Genomic DNA, 19,565 nt, shown 5'->3' with positions numbered 1-19,565 from the left:
AAAATAATTTTTTCAGAAGAGAAACATTTGTTCTCTATTTTAAAGATGGTTTTCTGTTTTCATTTGGAGATCATATTTTTCTGATGAGAGACAGTCATTCAAATAATCATTTATCTGTGTGTAATTTGGCATTGTCTTTGTCTACTTTTAAGATTTTTCTCATTTTACTTGGTTTTCAGCATTTCACTCTGATGAAAATTTGGGAAAATTTCAGGTATTATTTCATTACTTTTTCTATCACTCTCTCTTTTCCTTATGGGAATAAAATTACGTGTTAGATTTTTGATAGTATCCCTTATGTTCCTCAGTCCCTCTTCATTTTAAAAATCTTTGTTCTCTTTGTCTTTAGATAGGTATTTTCTACTGATATATCTTCAAATGGCCTGACTTTTCCCACTGTCTTATCCTATTTGCTCCTACCTAGGCTCATCAATTACATTTTTTAAAAATTCAGGTGCTGTATTTTTTTCTACTATAATTTACATTGGGTATTTTTATAGTTTGTATTAATCTACCAAGATTTTTATTATTTCATTCATTATGAACATATTTTCTCTTACTTTGGGTTTTGTAATAATAGTTGATTTAAAATTCTTCTACACTAACTTTAAAGTAGAATCTGTCTTGGGATCACTCTCTGTAGATTATTTTTATCTGTTGAGTAAGTCTCATTTTGCTGTTTCTTCAAATGTCAAGTAATTATAAATTACTGAATATTGGGAATATCATCTTTAAGCTCTTGATTCTACTATATTCTTCTAGTACGGTTAGTCCTACTTTGTCTTGTTTTGTTTTAATATATAAATAATGTTTTTGGATGCAAAATGAAAATTCTGTGTTTAGGAGGAGCTCAAATTGCATTCAGTTCTTTTAGCTTTTGATAGGCTTCTTAGAGTCTTCCCTATGCATATGTGGTTTGGGCTTGAGTGAGATTTGGGCAGGGTTTATACAGAGTTTGGGGCTCCTTATCTCAATCAAGCTCTCTTCTTTGTATGACTTGCCCTAAGTTTTGCAGTGATTTCCTTCCCCTGGTTTATAAGGTCTAAAAATTGCTTTCTATTAGCTATTAGGTGCCCTGTCTGGCTCATGTAGTGCTTGACTTCAGATTACAAGCCAGGAAATAAGAATTTTACCTAGGACTCTTTTCTTCTTCCAAGTGTTACTTTCTCTCAATAATCTACTTATTTTTGGTTTCTCTTCAGTGTTGATATTTGTTTTTGTTTTGAGTTTGTAGTTTTTATGTGTGGTAGGGTCTGTTCACTAGCAACTTTCTCTGCTGTACCAGAAGCAGAACAGGGGATCTTAGATATGGTTCCTCAAACTGTCTCCCATCTCATGGAGAATTTTTGATACATTTCATGTGTAACAGAGTCCATTCATTCACACAAACTCAGAACTGTGTTTATTTTCTGTTAAGAGTAGAGTTGCTTTTTTTCATAAAATTTGAAATGTTTATATTTAAATATATCAGGTCTAGAGAAGCAGAGATATGAAATATTTAGCTTATTGTAGTTATAATTTACCAGATTCAAGGTCATTTTTCCTATACAAAATCAATAGGAAGCTACAGCTGCAGAAATTATCCACCATTATGCCACAGAAATATGTGAATAAATGTGTATGTTCAAATCATCATCTTGGCTATCTGTGGATTATAGATAGATGATAATTGTAACAATTAATTTATAGAAACAGAGCTACTAAAATGAATATATTTTTCCTTTATATTATATCACAGAAAGTAGCATTTGCTCTGGAAGTTGAGAACAAAGTCCTTCAGGAACAATTGAAACAGGCTTTACAGGTAAATGATATAGGTTCTTTTAAAATTGTTAACAAATGAAGGAAATATCTGTAAACATCTTCTAAATGAATGATTTTGACCTTGAAAATGAATAGGTTTATGTGTTGTACTTTTTGCCAGATTTAAAGTATTCATTTTATGTATTAGGATATATTAATAAAATTTAATACTCATTCTTATTAAAAATGGTAAACTAGGTAGAAAGAACAGTAAACTTGCTTAATCAAATAAATCTATTTCAAGCTGAGACACTGTTATATGTGAAATCCTGCAGGCATTCCAACTAAACTCAATTAAACTAGGATGCTGGTTTTTTACCACTCTTTGAAATTTGTGTTAAATGATCAAAGAAAGGAAAAAGCTACAAACATTTTCATAAGTGGATAGACAAAAGTATGATTATTTGTATATTAATTTTCCTTTGGAAAAATGCAAGATAATACACAAATTTATTAATGATATAATTCAAAAAGCTGGCTGAGGACAAAATAGATATAAAAAAGCAATAGAAGAAGGCTGGGAAAATGGTGGAATAGGAGGACTGTAAGCATACTTCACTCCAGATACAGCTAGATAACACTTATATCAGCACAAATAATCCAGAAAACAATGTGAAGCCTGGCAGAACAAACTCCATGAGTAAAGGTAGAACAGAGGCCACATTGAAGAGGGTAAGAGTGAGGACATGTCCCAAGAAGGGAGGGATACAATGGATGAAGAGAAGGAAGAGAAACAGATTGTCACACTGGGGAGCCCACATGGGAAAGATGAATTTCTATAACATTTGGTTTTGAAAACAAGAGGCTCCAAATTTCATGAGTTCTTACAAGTAGCAGGACTTATGGCCTAGAAATTTAAAAATTAGCGGGCTGGCTCTGGGAGAACCCAGAGGGCATTAGGAAGCTGAGTCCTGCCCTTAAAGAGACAGCACAACAAATAACCTGTAGAAAGAAGCACAGTTTGAAAAATGCCTGGAGTATATGGGAAGGAGAGTTATTTACCCTCTAGCATAAACACAGAGCCACCTGCTGGAACCAGTATGGTGCCAACATTCACTATCTAACTTGCTTACACCAAGCCTCAACCCCTCACCCTTCACCAGACTCAACCTTCGTCATCACATTTACCTCAGTCCTGGTACTGTGGGTCCCTTTCCCCAGAAGACCCATGCAACCATCACCAACACCTTGTCTCTTGGCCTGCTCGTTTTGTGGGGCATTGGTCCTGGCAGTGGTGGCAGGTCTGTGGAAGCCCAAGGTGTAACCTTGTTAAAATTGTGCACCCCACCCATACAGCACTGGTCCTGGCAATGCTGGCAGGTCTTATTTCACAAGCAGACTGCTGTGCATCTTATAAAATGTGCTCCTCCATGGCCAGGGACCAAACACTTCCAACAGCAGGCAAAGAGAACCTCTGCAGATAACTGGAGTGAAGGAAAAAGTGGCTAGGACACAACAGGAGGGTATATATAACACACATAGGAGATACCCCCTGAGCACCAGTTTCTTGGGACAGGGGACACTACATTGGGGCACTACAGGATCTTTTCTTCATAAGGCCACTTTTCAGAGCAGGAGATGTAGCTGACTTTCCTAAAATACAGAAGCAGACACACAGAGTTAGGTGAAACGAGGAGACAGAGGAATATATCCCAAATGAAAGACTAGGACAAAAATCATAGCAGGAGACCTAAGTGAGACAGATATAAGTGTTATGCCTGATAGAGAACTTAAAGTAATGATTATAATGATACTCATTCGACTTGAGAAAAGAGTAGAAGACATGAGTGAGACTCTTAAGAAAGAGATAAAAAAGAACCAAGCAGAGACCCAAGAACATGCTAATTGAAATTAAAAATACACATGGCGGGGTGCCTGAGTGGCTCAGTCAGTTAAGTGGCTGACTTTGGCCCAGATCATGATCTCACAGTTTGTGGATTTGAGCCTCATGTTGGGCTCTGTGCTGATAGCTCAGAGCCTGGAGCCTGCTTTGGATTCTGTGTCTCCCCTTCTCTCTGTCCTTCTCTTGCTCCCTCCCTCCTTCTCTCTCTCTCTCTCTCTCTCAAAAATAAATAAACATTACAAAAAAAAAAAAGAAAAAAAACCTCATGATGGACAAAATAGCAGACTAGAGGAAGCAGAGGAACAAATTAATGACCTGGAAGAGTCATGGAGTAATGGAAAGCAATCAAGCTGAGCAAGTTAAGAGAAAAAGAAATTATGCAAAATGAGAATAGAGTTAAGGAAATTCAGTGACTTGATCAAGCATAATATTTTCAGTATGGGATCCAAGAAGAAGGAGAGACAAAAGGGGGCAGAAAATTTATTTGAAAAAATAATAGCTGAAAACTTCCCTAATCTGAGGAAGGAAATAGATATCTAGATTCTCCTGGATCTGGATTGAACACATGGTAATCAAAATGGCAAAAAGTAGTGATACAGAAAAATTTTTTTAAAGCAGCAAGAGAGGAGACAGGGAGATCGTGGCAGAATAGGAGGACCCTAGACTCACTTTGTCTCAAAAATGTAGCTAGATAACTATGGAATCACTCTTAAATGCCCCAGAAATTGACCTGAAGACTGACAGAACAAACTCCACAACTAAAGATAGAAGCTACATCAAAGATAATAGAAAGTGCAAAGATGTGGTTTAGGGGAGAAACAGATCCTGACTGTAGTAGAAGGGAAGTAGCTGTGGTAATGAAGAAGGGTGAGGGAGAGAAAGATATGCAAGGAAATGCACAGAAGAATGTCTCCCCAAAGCCCAGTGGCTTGGAAAACAAGAGGGGCTGGATTTAATGAATTCTTACAATGAGCAGAGCTTAAAGCCTGGAGTTTTAAAAGTTAGCAGGCTTAGCTGGGATAGAGCCCAGAGGGCAGTGTACTGTTCCTGGAGAGAAGGCAGACAAACAAATTGGAGACATACAGTGTGGAACCAGTGATCTAAAGAGCACCTGGGGTACACAGTGGGGAGTGCTCTAAGAAGAGCAATAATGAGAGGAAGCATTCATAGAGACACCTCTCTGTGGGGCAAAGGAGCTGGCCATCATTTCTCTGACCTACCCCTTAGCATAAACACAGAGCTACCTGTGGGAAGTAGTGCAGTGTGGACACTAGAAATCTAAATTTGCTTACCTTAAGCCCCATTCCCCTGTATTCCAGTGCAACTGCCCTTCCCAGTCACACTTACCTCAGTCCCATTACAGTTGGCCCCTCTCCCAGAAGACCAGCACAAATTCCTGCCCACATCACGTCTCTCAACCAAAGAGGTTTCTCAGTTCCAGTGAGGTGGAGACAGTTCTCATTTCACAAGGAAACCAGAGCACACTTAATTAAAACTCACCACATTCAGGTCAAGGATCAAACACTGCCTGTAGCAAGCAAGGAGAGCCTCTGTAGATGACTTGCCTGAAGGATAGAGCAGCCAGAACAGAACAGCAGAGTGCGTGCAGCACACACCAGAGACCCTCCCTGAAGCGCGAGGCCCTGGACAGTACATGACCTCTTCTTCATAAGGCCAATACCTTCAGAAGCTGGAGACATAAGTGGCTTTTCTAGCACACAGAAGAAGGTAGAGACTTAGACCAAATGCAAAGATGGAGGAATTTATCCCAAACAAAAGAAGATAAGTCCATGGTTAGAGATCTAAGTGAAACAGATATAAGTAACATGCCTGATGGAGAATTTAAAGCAACAATGATAAGGATACTCACTGGGCTTGAGAAAAGAATGGAAGACATCAATCAGTGAGATCCTTACCACAGAAATAAGACAGTTGAAGTATCAATCAGAGGTGAAAAGTACAATAAGTGAGATTAGAAAGATACTCGATGCAATGAACAGCAGGCTGAAAGAAGCAGAAGAATGAATTAATGACCTAGAAGACAAAATAATAGAAAGCTATGAAGCTGAACAAAAGAGTGAAAGAATTATACAAAGTGATAATAGACTTAGGGAACTTACTGACTCCATCAAAGGCAATAATATTCATATTATAGGAGTCCCAGAAGAAGAAAGAGGAAGGGGGGGCATTGCTAAATCTTCCCTAATCTAGGGAAGGAAACAGACATCCAGATCCAGGAGGCACAGGGAACTCCCATCAGAATCAACAAAAGCAGGCTTACCCCAAGACATATTGTAATTAAATTTGCAAAATATAGTGATAAAGAAAAATATCTTAAAAGCAGTGAGAAAAAAGAAGTCATTAACCAACAAAGGAAAACCAACTAGGCTAATAGATTTTTCAACAGAAACTTGGCACACCAGAAGGGAGTGGGATGATATATTCAAAGTGCTGAAGGGTGAAATATGCAGCCAAGAATACTCTATCTAGCAAGGCTATAATTCAGAATAGAAGGAGAAATAGAATTTTCCAGGCAAGTAAAAACTAAAGGAGTGTGTGACCACTAAACCAGCTCTGCAAGAAGTATTAAAGGGGAGTTGTTGAGTGGAAAGGAGGGACCACAAGTGATAGTATAAAGACAGAAAACATAAAAAGAGTAAAAATGAATATTTCTATAAGAAATCAGTCAAGTAATTCACAGAAAAAGAATCTAAAATATAACACATATACCTGAAATGTGGGGAGGAAAGGAGAAAAGAATGGGTTCAAAATTAAACAACCATCAACTTAATATAGACTGCTATTTGCAGGAGAGGTTATATACAAACCTAAAGGTTACCACATATCAAAAAACACTAATAAACATGCAAAGAATAAAGAAAAGAAATCCAAATATATCACTAAAGAAAATCAGGAAACCATGAAAGAAAGACGAGAAAGAATCAGAGAAAAGTCTTCAGAAACAACTACAAACTGAGTAATAAAATTGCATAAATACATAGCCATCAATAATTACTTTGAATGTAAATGGACTAATTTGAATGTAAATGGATTAAGCACTCCAATCAAAGATATAGGATGTTAGAATTGGTATAAAAACAAGATGCATCTATATGCTGCCTACCAGAGACCCATTTAGACCTAAAGACACCTGCAGTTTGAAAATAAGTGGATGGAGAAATACTTATCATGCAAATGTATGTCAAAAAAAAAAAAAAAGCCAGAGGAGCAATACTTATATCAGACAAAATAGACCTTAAAACAAAGACTGTATTAAGAGACAAAGAAAGACACTATATAATAATAAAGAGGGAAATCCAACAAGAAGATACAACAATTTTAAGTATTTATGCACCTGACATGGGAGTACCTAAATACATAAAATAATTAATAACAAACATAAAGGAACTAGTTGATAGTAATACAATAATAGTAGGGAACTTTAACACCCTACTTACATCAATGAATAGATCATATAAACAGAAAATCAACAAGGAAACAAGTTTTATATGAAAAACCCACACTTTATATCCTAAATAGGGAAAAACTGAGAGCTTTTCCTCTATGGTCAGGACAAGACAAGGATGTCCACTCTCACCACTTTTATTCAACTTAGTAGTGGAAGTCCTAGCCACAGCAATCAGAGAACAAAAAGAAATAAAAAGCATCCAAAATTTCAAGGAAAAAGTAAAACTTTCACTGTTTGCAGATGACATGATATTGAAAACCTGAAAGATTCCACCAAAAAAAAAACCCTGCTAGAACTGATAAATGAATTCAATAAAGTCACAGTATACAAAATTGATGTACAAAAATCTGTTGCATTTCTATACACCAATAATGAAGCAGCAGAAAAAGCTATTAAGAAAATAATCCCATTTAGAATTGTGCCAAAAATAATAAAATACCTAGGAATAAACCTAACCGAAGAAGGGAAACACTTGTACAGTGAAAAGTATAAAACATTGATGAAAGAAATTGATGATGACACAAAGACATGGAAAGACATTCCGTGCTCATGTATTGGAAGAACAAATATTTTTAAAATTTCTGTACTACCCAAAGCAATCTACAGATTTAATGCAATCTCTATCAAAATACTGATAGCATTTTCACAGGCACAGCAAACATATTTGTAAGGAACCATAATAGACCCTGAATAGCCAAAGAAATCTTGAAGAGAAAAACAAAACTGGAGGTATCACAGTTCCCGACTTCAAGTTATATTTTAGAGTTGTAGTAATCAAAACAGTATGGTATTGGCACAAAAATAGACACCTAGATCGATGGCACAGAATACAAAACCCAGAAGTAAACCCACAATTATATTGTCAATTAAACTTTGGAAAAGGAGGAAAGAATATGCAATGGGGAAAAGTTTCTTCAACAAATAGTGCTGAGAAAACTGGACAGCTGCATGCAAAAAAATGAAACTGAACTATTTTCTCATAGTATACACAAAAGTAAATTCAAAATGGATTAAAGATTTAAATGTGAGACCTGACATCATAAAAATCCTAGAAGAGAGTGCAAAGGCAATAATTTCTCTGACATCTGCCATGGCAACATGTTTCTAGATAGGTCTCCTGTGGCAAGGGAAACAAAAGCAAAAATAGTCTATTGGGACTACATCAGAATAAAAAGCTTTTACACATTGAAGAAACAAGCAACAAAACTAAGAGGCTGCCTATGAATGGGAGAAGATATTTGCAAATGACATATCTGATAAAGGGTTAGTATGGAAGATATATAAAGAACTGACACAACTCAGCACTCAAAAAACACATTATCCAATTAAAAAATGGGCAGAATATATGAACAGACATTTCTCAAAAGAAGACTTCTAGATTGCTAACAGATGCATGAAAACACACTCAACATACTCATCATCAGGGAAGTGCAAATCAAAACCTCATCCCTGTCAGATTGGTTAAAATCAAATCCTCAGTGAGATATTACCTCATCCCTGTCAGATTGGTTAAAATCAAATCCTCAAGACACATCAAGTGTCAGTGAAGATGTGTAGAAAAAGGAACCCTGGGACACTGCAGCTGGGAATACAAACTGGTGCAGCCACTGTGGAAGACAGTATGGTGGTTCCTCAAAATATTAAAAATAGAACTACTTTATGATCTAGTACACTGGGTATTTTACCCAAAGAATATAAAACACTAAATTAAAAGAAAAACAATTCAAAGGGATATATGCACCTCTATGTTTACTGCAGCATTATTTACAATAGCCAAACTATGAAAGCACCTCAAATGTCTATTGATAGATTAATAGATAAAGATGTTAAATATAACACACATACGTGTGTATATATAATGCAATATTACTCAACCATAAAAAAGAATGAAATCTTGTCATTTGCAACAGCATGGATAGAGCTAGAGTATGATGCTAAGTAAAATAAGAGAAAGACAGTTACCATATGATTTCACTTATACGTGGAATTTAAGAGACAAAAAAAAGAAAAAAAAAGAGGGAGACAAACCAAAAAACAGGCTCTTAAGTATAGAGAACAAATGGATGGTTACCAGAAGGAGGTAGGTGGAAGGATGGGTGAAATAGTTGGAGGGGATCAAGAGTACACTAATCTGGATGAGCACTGAGTTATATGTGGAACTGCTGAATCACCATTTTATATGCCTGAAACTATTATAATACTGTACATTAACTACACTGGAATTAAAATCTAAAGAAAGCAAAAGAAAAAAAATAGATTTTTATTTTTATCCAAAACAACCATTTAGAAACTATAATAGAGATATTTCTATTTATAATATTACAGTAGCATATTTAACAAAAAATACAGAGTTTTATATGAAGAAAAATATACTTTACTGAGAGATATAGATGAACAGTGAAGAAATAGAAATTTATATTTGGTTTCGAAGGTTCAATATTATAAATATTTCAATGTTCCATTTTTTCCAAAGTGATATATATATTTAAAGCAATTTATTTCTAGGTATACGTGGAATTATTTTTGAGCTTAACAGAATTATTATAGGATATATTGAGAAATGAAACTGGTGATTATACAAAAGAATAATAAGAATTTAGTTATTCAAAAATCATTATGTAATGTAACACTATAATAACTAAGTCAATGTAGTACTGGATTTGGTACTGAATGAAAAATCCAGAAACAGATTCAAATGAATGTAATAATTTATTATTTTATAGTTTTAGTTATTTAAAGTTTTTCTAAGAGAGAGAGGCAGAGGGGCAGAGGGAGAGAGAGAGACAGACAGAATCCCAAGCAGGCTACATGCTTAGTGGGGAGTCAGTCCAATGTAGGGCTGGATCCCATGACCCCAGGATCATGACCCGAGTTTAAGTCAAGTCACAGACTCAACTGACTGAGCCACCAGGTGCCCTTGAAAAATTTTTTTTATAGCTCTGACTTGAGACTCAGAGGGGAAGATGGTGGTGTAGGAAGACGCTGGTCTCACCTCGTCCTGCTCATTGCTTAGATTCCACCCACATCTGCCTAAATAACCCAGAAAACTGCCAGAAGACTAGCAGAACAGACTCTGCAGAGCCAAGCATAGACAAGTGGGACATGGAAGAGGGAAGGAAGGGTGGAGAGGCGGTGTGTGCTACACAGACTGGTGGGAGGGAGCCGGGGTGGTGGAGGGGCAGCCCACCTGGAAAGGCAGAGCCCCCAAAGTCTGGCTTGCAAAGGCAGAGGGGCCTGACTCTGTGAGTTCTGACAGACAGCGGGACTTAACATCTGGAATATTAAAAGCCAACAGCTCTGCTCTCAGAGAGTGGGGATGGCAAGAGGACACCAGGTAGGTATCCCAGAAGACAGAGCTCAGCTTGGCGGGGAAGCAAAGGTGCTGGAAAGTGCCATTTCCCTCTCCCATTCCCCAGCTGAATTTCCAAAGGGAACCAGTTCCCATCACCGAACTTGCTGGCACCACGCAAATGCCCAACACTGTGCTTCTGGGGATCCATCCCTCCAACATTCTGCCTCCCTCCCTACATTCTGCAGGGCCCCTCCCACAGGGGACCACAGACCACAAAGTGAGCTAAGCCTGCCCTTCCTGCCCCTGTGCACCTTATAGATCCACCTTGGTTAATCCACCAGATCCCATCAAAGCAGCACCACAAGCCTGGCAGTGTACAAGTAGCCCAGACAGGGGCCACACCACTCCACAGTGAGTCCTATTCCTGGGAGAAAGGAAGATAAGGTACACACCAGTCTGACTGTGGCCCCAGCAATGGGCTAGGGGAAGATATCGGGTCTGACTGCAGCCCTGCCCACCAACACGAGTTACTCTGGACAGCACAGGGGAAGTGCCCTGCAGTTTGGAGCCACCCCAGGGACTACACAAAATGATGAAATGGAAGAACTCTCCTCAAAAGAAACTCCAGGAAGTAGTGACAGCTAACGAATTGATCAAAAACAATTTAAGCAATATCATGGAATAAGAATTTAGAACAATATTCATAAAATTCATCGCTGGGTTTGAAAAAAGCATAGAGGTCAGCAGAGAATCTATTGTTACAGAGATCAAGGGACTAAGAAATAGTCATGAGGAGCTAAAAAATGCTATAAATGAGGTGCAAAATAAAATGGAGGTGGCCATAGCACAGACTGAAGAGGCAGAGGAGAGAATAGGTGAATTAGAAGATAAAATTATGGAAAAAGAGGAAGTTGAGAAAGAAATAAATCCAAGAGTATGAGGGGAGAATTAGAGAATTAAGTGATGCAATCAAACAGGAAAATATCCATGTCATAGGAATTCCAGAAGAAGAAGAAGAGAGAGAGAAAGGGGCTGAAGGTGTACTTGAATAAATCATAGCTGAGAACTTCCTTGATCTGGGGAAGGAAAAAGGCATTGAAATCCTAGAGGCACAGAGAACTCCCTTCAGACATAACTTGAATCGATCTTCTGCACGACATATCATAGTGAAACTGGCAAAATACAAGAATAAAGAGAAAATTCTGAAAGAAGCTAGGGATAAACAGGCTCTAACTTACAAAGGTAGACACATAAGAGTAGTGGCAGACCGATCTACTGAAACTTGACAGGTCAGAAAGGAATGGCAGATTATCTTCAATGTGATGAACAGAAAAAATATGCAGCTGAGAATCCTTTATCCAGGAAGTCTGTCATTCAGAATAGAAGAAGAGATAAAGGTTTTCAAACAAACAAAAACTGAAGGAATTCATCACCACTAAACCAGCCCTACAAGAGATCCTAAGGGGGACTCTGAGTGGAATGGTGCAAGGACCACAAAGTACCAGAGACATCACTACAAGCATGAAACCTACAGATAACACAGAAACCCTAAAACCATACTGTTCAATAATACCACTGAATGTAAATGGACTAAATGCTCAAATCAAAAGACATAGGGTATCAGAATGGATAAAAAACAAGACTCATCTATTTGCTATCTACAAGAGACTCATTTCAGACCTGAGGACACCTTCAGATTGAAAGTGAGGGGATGGAGAACTATCTATCATGCTACTGGAAGTCAAAAGAAAGCTGGAGTAGCCATACTTATATCAGACAAACTAGACTTTAAATTAAAGGTTGTAACAAGAGATGAAGAAAGGTATTATATAATAATTACGGGGACTATCCATTAGGAAGAGCTAACAATTATCAATGTCTATGCACCGAATACAGGAGCCCCCAAATATATAAAACAATCACAAACATAAGCATCCTTATTGATAAGAATGTGGTAATTGCAGGGGACTTTAATACCACACTTACAACAATGGATAAATCATCTGGACACAGGATCAATAAAGAAACATGGGTCCTGAATGATACACTGGATCAGATGGACTTGACAGATATATTTAGAACTCTGCATCCCAAAGCAACAGAATATACTTTCTTCTTGAATGCACATGGAACATTCTCCAAGATAGATCACATACTAGGTCACAAAACAGCCCTTGATAAGTATACAAGAATTGAGATCATACCATGCACACTTCAGACCACAATGCTATGAAGCTTGAAATCAACCACAGGAAAAAGTCTGGAAAACCTCCAAAAGCATGGAGGTTAAATAACACCCTACTAAAGAATGAATGGGTCAACCAGGCAATCAGAGAAGGAATTAAAAAATATATGGAAACAAACGAAAATGAAAATACAACAATCCAAATGCTTTGGGATGCAGCGAAGGCAGTCCTGAGAGGAAAATACATTGCAATCCAGGCCTATCTCAAGAAACAAGAAAAATCCCAAATACAGAATCTAACAGAACACCTAAAGGAAATAGAAGCATAACAGCACAGACACCCCAAACCCAGAAGAAGAAGAGAAATAATAAAGATCAGGGCAGAAATAAATAATATAGAATCTAAAAAAACCGTAGAGCAGATCAATGAAACCAAGAGTTGGTTTTTTGAAAAAATAAACAAAATAGATAAACCTCTAGCCAGACTTCTCAAAAAGAAAAGAGAGGACCCAAATAGATAAAATCACAAATGAAAATGGAATTATTACAACCAATCCCTCAGAAATACAAGCAATTATCAGGGAATACTATGAAAAATTATATGCCAACAACCTGGACAACCTGGAAGAAATGTAGAAATTCCTATGCACCCATACACTTCCAAAACTCAAACAGGAAGAAATAGAAAACTTGAACAGACCCATAACCAGCAAAGAAATTGAATCAGTCATCAAAAATCTCCCAAAAAATAGGAGTCCAGGACCAGATGGCTTCCCTGGGGAATTCTACCACACATTTAAAGCAGAGATAATACCTATCCTTCCCAAGCTGTTCCAAAAAATATAAAGAGAAGGAAAACTTCCAGACTCACTGTATGAAGCCAGTATTACTTTGATTCTTAAACCAGACAGAGACCCGGCAAAAAAAAAAAAAAGAACTACAGGCCAATATCTCTGTTGAATATAGACGCAAAAATTCTCAACAAGATACTAGCAAATCGTATTCAACAGCATATAAAAAGAATTATTCACCATGATCAAGTAGGATTTATTCCTGAGCTGCAGGGCTGGTTCAACATTTGCAAATCAATCAATGTGATACATCACATTGAAAAGACAAGACAAGACAAGACAAGACAAGACAAGACAAGACAAGACAAGAAAAGAAAGAAAAGAAAGGAAAAGAAAAGAGAAGAGAAGAGAAGAGAAAAGAAAAAAGAAAAGAAAAAAACCCATATGATCCTGTCAATCAATGCAGAAAAACCATTTGACAAAATTCAGGATTCTTTGTTAATAAAAAACCCTTGAGCAAGTCGGGATAGAAGGAACATACTTAAACATTATAAAAGCTATTTATGAAAATCCCACAGCTAATATCATCCTCAATGGGGAAAAACTGAGAGCTTTCCCCCTGAGATCAGGAACACTACAGGGATATCCACTCTCAACACTGTTGTTTAATATAGTGTTGGAAGTCCTAGCATCAGCAATCAGACAACAAAAGGAAATCAAAGGCATTAAAATTGGCAAATATGAAGTTAAGCTTTCACTTTTTGCAGATGACATGATATTATATATGGAAAACCTGACAGTCTGCTAGAACTGATACATGAATTCAGCAAAGTTGCAGGATACAAAATCAATGTACAGAAATCAGTTGCATTCTAATACATTAATAATGAAGCAACAGAAAGACAAATAAACCGATCCCATTCATAATTGCACCAAGAATCATAAAATACCTAGGAATAAACCTAACCAAAGATGTAAAAGATCTGCATGCTGAAACCTATAGAAAGCTAATGAAGGAAATTGAAGAAGATACAAAGAAATGGAAAAACATTCCGTGCTCATGGGTTGGAAGAATAAATATTGTTAAAATATCAATACTACCCAAAGCAATCTACACATTCAATGCAATCCCAATCAAAATTGCACCAGCATTCTTCTTGAAGCTAGAACAAGCAATCCTAAAATTTGTATGGAACCACAAAAGACCTCGAATAGCCAACGTAATATTGAAGAAGACCAAAGCGGGAAACATCACAATCCCAGACTTTAGCCTCTAGTACAAAGCTGTAAGCATCAAGACAGCATGGTATTGGCACAAAAACAGACATATAGACCAATGGAATAGAATAGAGACTCCAGAATTGGACCCACAAAATTATGGCCAACTAATCTTTGACAAAGCAGGAAAGAATATCCAATGGAAAAAAGACAGTCTTTAACAAATGTTGCTGGGAGAACTGGACAGCAACATGCAGAAGAATGAAATTAGACCACTTTCTTACACCATTCACAAAAACAAACTCAAAACGGATAAAGGACCTGAGTGTGAGACAGGAAACCATCAACACCCTAGAGGAGAAAGCTGGAAAGAAAACATCTCTGACCTCAGCTGCAGCAATTCCTTACTTGACACATCCCCAAAGGCAAGGGAATTAAAAGCAAAAATGAACTATTGGGACCTCATGAAGATAAAAAGTTTCTGCACTGCAAAGGAAACAATCAACAAAACTAATAGGCAACCAACGGAATGGGAAAAGATATTTGCAAATGACATATCAGACAAAGGGCTAGTATCCAAAATCTATAAAGAACTCACCAAACTCCACACCTGAAAAACAAATAATCCAGTAAAGAAATGGGCAGAAGACATGAATAGACACTTCTCTAAAGAAGACATCCAGATGGCCAACAGGCACATGAAAAGATGTTCAACGTCACTCCTCATCAGGGAAATACAAATCAAAACCACACTCAGATACCACCTCCCACCAGTCAGAGTAACTAAAGTGAACAAATCAGGAGACTATAGATGCTGGAGAGGATGTGGAGAAATGGGAACCCTCTTGCACTGTTAGTGGGAATGCAAACTGGTGCAGCCGCTCTGGAAAACAGTGTGGAGGTTCCCCCCAAAATTAAAAATAGACCTACCCTATGAGCCAGCAATAGCACTGCTAGGAATTTACCCAAGGGATACAGGACTGCTGATGTATAGGGGCACATATACCCCAATGTTTTTAGCAGCACTTTCAACAATAGCCAAATTATGGAAAGAGCCTAATGTTCATCAACTGATGAATGGATAAAGAAATTGTGGTTTATATACACAATGGAGTACTACGTGGCAATGAGAAAGAATGAAATCTGGCCTTTTGTAGCAGCGTGGATGGAACTGGAGAGTGTTATGCTAAGTGAAATAAGTCATACAGAGAAAGACAGATACCATATGTTTTCACTCTTATGTGGATCCTGAGAAACTTAACAGAAGACCATGGGGGAGGGAAGGAAAAAAAATGTTAGGGAGAGAGCCAAAGCATAAGAGACTCTTAAAAACTGAGAACAAACTGAGGGTTGATGGGAGGTGGAAGTGGCGGAGGGTCGGTGATGGGCATTGAGGAGGGCACCTGTTGGGATGAGCACTGGGTGTTTATGGAAATCAATTTGACAATAAATTTCATATTAAAAAAATAAATAAAAAGAAAATTTTTCATAGAAAGGTAAAATAGTCACAAAAAATAAACCACTATGAAAAAATAATTCTCATGTATTCATGAGATACACCAAAATAAATTGTAGGTTGATTTAAGAATCAAAATTAATAAATGACATATGAAGATCTTAGAAGAAATACTGGGTAGCAGTTATATGGTCTTGGCTAGAGCAAAGTTTTCTAAGCATTATGTTACTAACAAAGGAATATGTTAGTGTATTTGGCTACTATAAATTTAAAACTTTTATATGGTAAAAAATCATGAGATATAAAGAGAATTGCAATTCTTTAGAAAATGTTTTATATGAATATCTTTTACAAATATATGAAAATTATGAGTAGCCCTTCCCCTACATAGACAAAGGACACAATTAGGCAGGTGGTAATTTAGAAACACAAAAGGGTAGTAAATGCATATGAATATATTCAACCTCACTAGTTATCAAATAAATGAAAATTAAAATAATAGTGGGTAGAATTTTTTTTATCTACCATTTCGGTAAAAATCTTAAGAACAGAAATGTCTAGTATTTGTGGATGTATGTTGAATTGAGTAATCTTTTATGCTACTCTATTATTATGAATTAATACTTTTCTGTAAGAAAATACACAGCAAAAGTTTGAGGATGACATAGGCCTTTCATTGAATCATTGCACTTATAAAAATTTATCATAAAGAAGAAAAGAGTGTAAAGTGATTTGTTCAAGTAAGTATAGTATAAAAAATTTTGAGAGCAAAAATTTACCACTGTCCACTCATAAAAAATATTGCTAAATAAAAATATACTATTAAACATACTTTCATTAGCTATTCTAATTTAGATGTTTATTTATTGTCATTGAAACATATCTATAACATTATTTAATAGAAAACATATTGTATATATATAGTAGAACCCAGTATGGATAAAAATTTTAAAAATACATATATGTATTAGTTATATTTAGAAACAATGAAAAAAGATATATCAAATGTTAACAGTGAGTTTTCTGTTTATGGTGAGATTATTTGTGAACTTTATTTTTGTTGATCTAAGTAACTAAAAAATTATTAAAAGTGGCATTTTTAAAGAAAAATTATATTCTAGAAAAAATTATTTTCCACATTTTCTTTTATTTGATATTATAGATATTAATTATCCTGGTTACAGTCTATCACATTTTATAATATATACCTTTTATTCTTTATTATGCCTCTATAATAATTAGAGCTTTAAAAAAATAATAGGTATTTAAAAAAAATAATAGTCTTCAAAGTGGAATATGTTTTCACAGTTTTTAATTTTAATTATGGATTAAACTGTGTATTATAGCCATGGTTTAATTTAGCTTCCTCCAATTTAGTACAAATAAAGTTGAAAAATAATGTGGACGTGAATATAGTGAGATTATTGAAAGTTGTAATATTGTCAGAAAAATGTCACAAATAAATGCTTGATAAGTGGTTACTTTTTTACAAACAGGAAGCTGAAAGTGCTAAGCATCAACTTGACTGTTTCCTAAATCAAGAGAAAGAATTACTTAATAGTGAAGAGAAGACCAAGACAACAATGGAAATGGGTATTAGCAAAATAAAAGTTGAAGATTCAAAACATATACCATTGGAAAAAGAGACAAGGGAAGCATTAGTTACAGCTTCAGGTAGACAAAAGACAAATGCAAAAATCCAAGAACATTCACAGGTAAGGAATTTACCAAAATAGAGGAAACAGTACAAGAAAGAAAAATGGTAATATGTGCTGTAAGAAGTTTGTCTTTTATATTTTTGTTTACTCCATTTGTATATGTTTTTTTAAAAAATCCTGTGCCCTGTTTTTTTTGTTTGTTTGTTTTGGCTTGGACTTTTTGCCTTTTACATTTGGTTATTACAATTCATTATCTCGAATACAAATTTATAAATTAGATATGTATTAGTTTTGAATGATCATTTAATAAACACCTGTGATTTGAGAGCCAGAAAAAAATAGGAGTTCATAGACTAAAGAGAATTTGCTATAAGTTAATAAAATTAAATATAAATGCAAAACTATGGGGAAAAGCTCTCTTCACATTTATCTTTTTACTGAAGTACAGTTGACACACAATGTATTAGTTTCATGTATACAACATAATGATTTGTTAAGTAGGTGTGTTATGCTTTGCTCACTGCAAGTACAGCTATTATCTGTGGAGAAAAAACTCTTGAAGAAGAATTTATTTTTGTTTCTGCTGTGTAGTGGATTCATAGTAGATCAATAGATTTATCAATATAATAGATTCAGAATAGATTCATGCCTTAGAAGAGTAAAACAGTCTACACAGAAGCAACTTTATTGGTAAATAATGGGAAGAGTTCAAGAAAAGAAAGCAAAGTTGTAGAGAAGACAATTTTGCTTGTCCTTGTTGTGGCAGTATAGCTATTGTCAGGTCTCATTTCTTTAATAGTATTTCATATTCTTTAGTGTTCTTCCTTGTTGTTTTCAAAATGAGAGTTTATGTGTATGTGTGCCAGAATCTCCCAGCTTATCACTCTGTGCCACTAGTGACAGAAACTTAAAATCTAAAAGGAGTGAAAGAAAAATATTTAGAACTCCTACCACTGAACATTAGATTACATACATAAAAGGCCTGTCATATTTACATCTTAATGACATATGTCAGAAGTAGTTCCTCTTTGTTTTCATACCTATTTTTAAAGCTGCTTATTGTAGTAGTAGTCTTTTTTAAAGCAGAGGTTAGGGTAAGACCTATTATCATTTCTATGTATCAGGATATAAACATATTTTTCTTAAAAAAAATTTTTTTTTGTTTATTTATTTTTGAGACAGAGACAGCATGAATGGGGGAGGGGCAGAGAGAGAGGGAGACACAGAATCTGAAATAGGCTCCAGGCTCTGAGCTGTTAGCACAGAGCCTGATGCAGGGCTTGAACTCACGGACCGTGAGATCGTGACCTGAGCTGAAGTCAGATGCTTAACCAACTGAGCCACCCAGGTGCCCCAAAACATATTTTTCTATAAAACTCTTAGTTAATAGAGGATGATAATACTGTATAAGAATGTTAGCATAAAATGGGATAATGTTTATGAAATGCTTTTGTATATCATGAAGGACTATGTGAATGTTAGCCTTTATTATCATTTATTTCTGTCTAGTTATCTACATAAGCCATATGAAAACCCACGGTGGTATATTACTTAGTATATAGGCCAACTCTTGTCACATATAGGCAATGACTCATGTACAATAGAAACTTATTTTCTCATGTAAATACTTCTGGGAAGTTCAGGTGTGTTTGTGTTAGGGAGTCCTGCTCTATAGGTTGATTCAGGTATCCTGGTATATGGAGGTTTTGACATCTTACATTGGCTTGCTGGGCCATATTGGGCATAGACATCCAGCTACTAGAAAAGAAGATGAAAGACCAGACATGAGTCATTTTCACCGACCAGGCCGGAAGGGGGTACACATCATTTTCTCTCATAATTAATTTACC

The 19,565-nt window shown here is 36.0% G+C and overlaps 1 protein-coding gene across 7 annotated transcripts in view; it reads left to right on the top strand.

Moving 5' to 3' along the window:
• Window positions 1–19,565, top strand: part of LOC131483416 (coiled-coil domain-containing protein 7-like) — a 282,146-nt gene that overhangs the window by 112,096 nt on the left and 150,485 nt on the right. For 6 of the 7 annotated variants that reach the window (XR_009247653.1, XR_009247648.1, XR_009247651.1 and 3 more), the window contains 2 exons: window positions 1,739–1,804; window positions 17,554–17,772. Coding sequence is in view for 1 of the 7 variants with exons in the window: in XM_058681527.1 (XP_058537510.1) it covers window positions 1,739–1,804; window positions 17,554–17,772 (285 nt within the window). In the remaining 6 variants the exon portion in view is untranslated. The remainder of the gene's footprint in view (window positions 1–1,738; window positions 1,805–17,553; window positions 17,773–19,565) is intronic. The other variant, XR_009247654.1, reaches the window with a different exon arrangement.

Source organism: Neofelis nebulosa, chromosome 8 (genome assembly GCF_028018385.1).
Source record: "Neofelis nebulosa isolate mNeoNeb1 chromosome 8, mNeoNeb1.pri, whole genome shotgun sequence".
Classification (NCBI taxonomy): domain Eukaryota; kingdom Metazoa; phylum Chordata; class Mammalia; order Carnivora; family Felidae; genus Neofelis; species Neofelis nebulosa.
Note: the sequence above shows the minus strand (reverse complement) of the source record. Positions and strands in the feature narration are given on the sequence as shown.